Consider the following 6261-nt stretch of genomic DNA (forward strand, 5'->3'; position numbering starts at 1 on the left):
AAATGTGTGCACAGCTTCCTGGTATGGGACCCGGGGTGTTTGGGGATAGCCACTACCTACCTAAGAGCTGAAACTGACTGAAGTTAACTGCAGTTTACCTTCCAAGCCTTCCCTTGGAAGTCACAAGCATTTAGTTGACTCCATTGTTCCAAAGTAATTACAAAAGGCAAATTCTGCAGGTGTAATTGTTATCTTGGTGGGGACATGGATTCCTGGTGCTTCCTACTCTATCATATTCCCCAGTGTCACTTCCTGTGTCCTTTTGACACAGTTCTAATAATCTTGGGAAGTTCCCTTATTTTCTGGCACAATAAGATGCACCAGGCTCACTTATTCATTCCTTCTTCCAGACTTGGAGTCAGGAAATACTCCAAGGATGATTCTTCCTTTTAGTAAGGAATGGAATTAAAGGCTAAAATCTGAGCATGAGGGGTTTGTGTTTGTATAAAATATTTCCTATTTAAATATAACATTTTTTAATAAGCATTATTTTTATTTCTGATTTTTATAATTTCACTTATGCTGAAAGTCCTGATTTCTCACAGTATTGTTTTAAAACCATTTTATTATGAAAAATAGCCCTCAAACAGGAAAGTGAATATAAGTACACAGCTTAATGGGTTATTAGAAAATAAAGATCTTTGAAGCATTGCTAGCACTGCAGAAGCCCCTACAGTTTCCCTTATTGCCCCCTTCCCTCCCCTCTAATATTACTCATAGCCTATTTTCTGGACATAACTTCTTTGAATTCCTCTATTTCTGCCCTTTGGTGTTCCTGTAATTGGCAAAAGCCGCAACTGTTTTCTTAAGTTTTGCTTTCTTTTCTTTTTTTTTTAAATTTGTGTTTGAACGTTGTTAAATTTTTCCTTGATCTTTTTTAAAAATAAATTTATTTATTTATTTATCCATTTATTTATTTTTGGCTGCGTAGGGTGTTTGTTGCTGTGCTGTCTCTAGTTGCGGTGAGCAGGGGCTACTCTTCGTTGCAGTGCACAGGCTTCTCATTGCTGTGGCTTCTCTTGTTGTGGAGCACAGGCTCTAGGCTCACGGGCTTCAGTAGTTGTGGCATGCAGGCTCAGTAGTTGTGGCTTCTGGGCTCTAGAGTGCAGGCTCAGTAGTTGTGGTGCACGGGCTTAGTTGCTCCGTAGCATGTGGGATCTTTGATGTTTTAGTATCTTGTATGGATACTGTATTTTACTCATGTTTTGGTTTTCATATTTAAATGGATTGGTCTTTTCTGGATCCTCTCAGATGGGAAATTATAGGGTAGTGTTCCCAATTTCTCAGCTCAAGAGCTCTCTCTCTACTGCTACAGTAATTGACAACTTTAAAAAATATGATTCTTGGATCCTGTCCTGTTTCAAGAAGTTCTACCACCAATCTCTTCTTTTTTCCCTTGACTTCCAAGACAATCCCCCACCCTTTTTAAAAGTGTTTTTAAAAGTCTGCCTCTTTTCTTTACCTCCTTCAATGCTTGATCTCACACCTACCCACAGCATTCCCACTCAGGTGAGAGCCTCTTCATAGGTAAATATTTGTGAATGGTTTCTAAGTTTTGCCAAAGCCAAGACTAACTGAACCCTCCATTCTTCTTACCTTTATGGCTTTCTGAACCTGTTCTGCTGGTTTGGGATGATCCCTCACACTTAAACATAACCTGGAATTTGAGGGTTTTCTCAGTTTTGCTGAAAGTACAGGTTGTAGAATATTTTATTTGCTCTTTGTGCTTTTTTTTGAAATAAAACTTAAAACATGCCCAGCAAGAAAAGTGGCATGAGTCACATCTAGATTTCCACCATGCTTCTATCAGCCAGACTTGCATTTTGTTTGTTTGTTTGTTTATTGGCTGCACTGCATGGCACATGGGATCTTAGTTTCCCAACCAGGGATGGAACCTGCCCCCCCTGCAGTGGAAGCACAGAGTCTTAACCACTGGACAGCCAGGAAAATCCCCCAGGCTTGCATTTTAGAAAGCCCAAACTGGAGAATGGCCTGGAGGTGGGATAATTTAGGCAAGAGATGATAGAGGCCTGGATTAAGGTGGGGTCTGGAAATGGGGAGAAGGGACATATGGAACTGGAATTTGAGCTATGGTGAATTTCACCTGACTTTCTTTTTCTAAGGATACTGAGAAGCCAATGTCCGTCTTGGATGTGTCTTCATCTCCCAGAAGCAGTGGAGTGCACACCTCTTGGAACCATGGCCCATCAGGCATTCAATGCGTCCCTCAGTACATAGAGCTGGAGACGACCTCCTTGGTCTCTGCTGAGGCACCCAGGCAGAATGCCAGTGAAATGGGGTCACACTTCAGTATGTTGCTGCCTGACCACGGTGTGAGCTACTGCCCCCAAGTGACTTTCACTCCTTCCCAGATGATTTACACTGAGGGAGTGTCTCCTTCCCAGACAGAAATGATGATTTTCAAGGGGCCCCAGGCGACAGGAGAGCCCAGTATTCCAGGGGTGGCCACAACCTTTGGTGGGAATCTAAGGATGTCCTCCAATGGGCCGCCAGTCTCACCTGCCAGTGGAATCCCAGTGATGTCCCACATCAGAATGCGAACAATGCCTTATTCTGGCCTCCCAACAGTAACTTCTAATGGAGGCCCTTTAACACCTAAAACATTATTGGATCCAACCATGCCTTCCACTGAGGCCCTGGCAATGCTCCGTTCTTTGGATCAGATGTTGCCCCCTAGAAACCCCCACAACTATGGGATGCCCCCAGCTGGATCGCCATTATTGCTGGCTTTGGAATCCCAGGGCTCTTTTGTGAGCCAGCCAGTCTCCCAGGAAGACCCCTTCCTACCTAAGCAACCCTTACCTGCTCCATGGAGAGCAGAGCAGTACTCTGGGGCCCAGGAAAGGGCTCCCAGGAGGAGATCCCCAGTTTCAAGGCCTTACCGCTGCAACTATGAGAACTGTGAAAAAGCTTACACTAAGCGCTCCCACCTCGTGAGTCATCAACGCAAACACACAGGTAAATGAGGTGTCAGATGGGTGGGGTGGATGGAGAGATCTCTGGGCTTTAGATTTGTGGGGGACCCCTGGTTTGTAATGGTTTGGGATTAGCCCATCATCCTTCAAGTTTGGGATCAAGCTCTTTTGGCCCCACCAGCTTGCTTTCCCACAGTCCAGGATGACTGTGCCAAGATGGAGACTGCTGATGGCGCTGTCCTCACTGCTGTCCTGAGTTTTTCCTTTTGATTCCTCAACGTTGACTGCTCTGCTTCATAAAGTCAGACCCCTTCCTTCCTACCTGCTGGCCTATTCCTCAAAATTCCTTCTCTCCCTTGTCATTCCCCCAGGTGAAAGGCCCTATAAATGCATGTGGGAAGCCTGTACTTGGTCCTTCTTCCGTTCTGATGAACTTAGAAGACATACTCGGATACACACCAGATACCGACCACATAAATGTAACCAGTGCGGCCGACAGTTCATGAGATCCGACCATCTCAGGCAACACCAAAGGACTCATATGCGGGTGCCAACATCCCCAGACCCACCGGCTGACAGTGGACATATGGCTGGTCCTCCTGCTCCTGGTCTTTAGGTCAATCTGCTCTTCCCCTCATTTTGGCTTCTCTGCCCAGATCCTGCCTGCCTCTGACCAGCTAGTCTCTTTGGTAGGTGTAGGTTTTGATGGAGATAGAAATATTATGAGGCAGTGTGGAAGCCCATATGAGCTCTGGACCTAGTCGGGGCTGCTCAAAAACTGTCTTGGGTGTCCTCACATCTCTGGGGCCACCTACTTTTGTTCCAAGTTCAGCCACATGGCAAGATGGAGCAAAGTAGCGATTGGGAGCTTTATAAAAAGCTCTTAATCTTATGTCACTCCCAGCTTGAAACCCTTTAGCGACTCTCCTTTGCCTGCTACATAAAATCTAAGTTCCTTATCTTGGTCTTTGACAGTTTCCAGAGATAGACTATGTTCAAATCCTGAATTTACCACTTACTAGCCATGTGACTTTGGGAAAGGTCTTTGATCATTGTGCCAGATTCCCTCTTCTGGTAAAAGAAAAACAGTATTGGACTGTTGTGAACACATCTTATGTACAAAATCAGATTCTGTCTGGCACTCACCAGCTTCATGCCCAGAGTTTGTCTCCTCCCATCATTTCCAGACTTGGATGGAATGCCCCCACAAGACATGGGATCTGGCACCTCAAGTAGCCACTAGCAACCCAGGAATGTGGAAGAGTTAGTGCTCCTGGGGTAACACTTGACTAATGGGAGATGGGAGAAATCCAGGCTGATAAATTCCCTCTTCTTCCCTCCCTTCCCTGAACTGGTCTGGTGCAAGACACCATTTCTCCCAATGGGGAGACCTCCCAAGTAGCCAGTGGACACACCTTCTGTGCCTTTTCCAGTCTTGTCATGAAGCAGACTCAACCTGCTATCACCTGGCATTGCCTCCCATTCTCTTGCGTCGAGTCCCTTTTCTCACTCTCAATGCCCTGTATTTGCATCACCCAAATAAAACATCGGTACTTAGTTCTTGTTCTAGGCTCTGTTTTCTAGGTAACTTGGAGTTGGAAGACATTAGACTGGGGCAGAGAAGGATGAACCGCACTGTAACCTTCCCTCTTCCCCCGACCAGGCCAAGGTACCTGGACTACTAAATATCAGCTATTAAAAGGCCTGTTCTGCCCTGCCCCTCTCCTAGCATTGAGGGCATAATGACTCCTCTGGAAACTCAGCCACAGGTAGTTCAGAACCTCATTCCTGGATTTCTCAGCCAGCTGTTTTACTGACCAACAAACTAATAGAAAGGAACTTGCCTAAGTTCTCAAGTGGCAGAGCTGGGATCCTAACCAGGATCTGTCCACTTCAGAGGTAGATCTCTTATCTTAGAGATGATGTCTTCTACAGGTGTCTCCTGGGCCCAGTCTGGTGCCCAGCCACTATCAGGTGATGCCCACAGTGAAATGAATCACATCTGGTTCCTGTGGCCCAGGGACCATCTTGGTCTAGGGGCTGAGAGGTCCACCTTGGTGCAGTGGCCATGGAGAGGAGGATCACCTGAAGGGGAAGGTCAGAATTTCTGGAGGAGGTGACCCTTGAGCTCAGTAAGTGAGGGTATGTAACATCTAGTAATCCCTTAATGTTGAAATAAACTGAGCAGATGAATGAAGAGAAAAGAGAATTCCAGGCAGAGAGAAGCTGGTTCTGGCAATTGCTCCCAGGAGAGTCAGCCTGCAAACTTCCATTCATTCGACAAATGTTCTTCAACCCACAATACAGAGAGCACCATGGCTGTCGGGACAACTCATGGTGAGGGGCACGGAGACAACGAAAATATGTGTCAGGGAAGAAAGACTTCTCAAGGAGGTGCCTAAGTCAGACCTAACAGCTTTATGGGGGTTAGCTGGACCTCCTATTTCCTGGACATCTACCTTTAGTCATGCCTTGTGCTGGACACTAAGCACTCAGAGAGCATGACAGTGCCTTGCTGCAGGGAAGAAAGATCACAACAAAAATTCTGAAAGTGCTCAGTGCTGCCAAGGAGAAGAGCCAAACCTCTGTGGACTCAAACTTATTTTGGGTGTCTGGGGGAGTCTCATGGCCTTGGTTGTGCCTGCCCCTCCCACCTCCACCCTGACCCTGTCCTGCAGGGCCACCTTGGTCCATTTCCTTAGTGGCCCCAGCATACCTGGGCCTGGCATCCCGGTGGCTTCCACCCAAATTGTGAGCCAGGGGAGTGGATATGATTAAAAAATGGGGTCAAGGGGCTCTCTTTTGTGACCCAATTACTGGCCCCAGGGACAGCAGTCTGAAGTATCTAAAGTCTCTTTCGTTCCCATCTGAGCACTAGGTCCCTTCTACGGAGCAGGGCATCTTAGGCTCAATGGGCCAGGGCTGGTCTCTGTCCACCACCCATCTTGCTCACACGCAGCCCTGCTGGTAGGGTCAGCAGGCCAGGTTGCTTGTTGGGATGCAAGAGGGGTCTGTTGGTGACCCATCACTTTCACTGAGGAATGGAAGTGGGTAGGAACCAGAATGGGCAAGGGTGCGCCATGTATGCTGCAGTGACAAGGCAAAACAGGCCCCCACCCCTTGGAGGTCACAAACTAGTGGAGGAGGGACATAGGAAATGTACCGCATCCTGTGAGGACAAATATATCTATCTGGAGTTTACTATAGTAGGCCAAAGCAGTTAGGAAGGCATTTCTTAGGAAGAGTAATTTGAGCTCAGAGTTAAGGATTAACTAGGAGTTAGGCAGATAAAGGAGGTGAGGAAAGTCCATCTATCCTTTATCCA

General features: G+C 46.8%; 1 protein-coding gene across 1 annotated transcript; it reads left to right on the plus strand.

Moving 5' to 3' along the window:
- Positions 1-2138: 2138 nt before the first annotated feature.
- Positions 2139-3552, plus strand: KLF17 (KLF transcription factor 17; the record flags this gene model as incomplete). Its single annotated transcript, XM_082613873.1, has 2 exons — positions 2139-2979; positions 3308-3552. The coding sequence occupies 2 exons, from the start codon at positions 2139-2141 to the stop codon at positions 3550-3552; spliced, it is 1086 nt and encodes a 361-aa protein (XP_082469999.1).
- Positions 3553-6261: the final 2709 nt, after the last annotated feature.

This window comes from Mesoplodon mirus (assembly GCF_964341445.2).
Source record: "Mesoplodon mirus genome assembly, chromosome: 3".
Lineage (NCBI taxonomy): Eukaryota > Metazoa > Chordata > Mammalia > Artiodactyla > Ziphiidae > Mesoplodon > Mesoplodon mirus.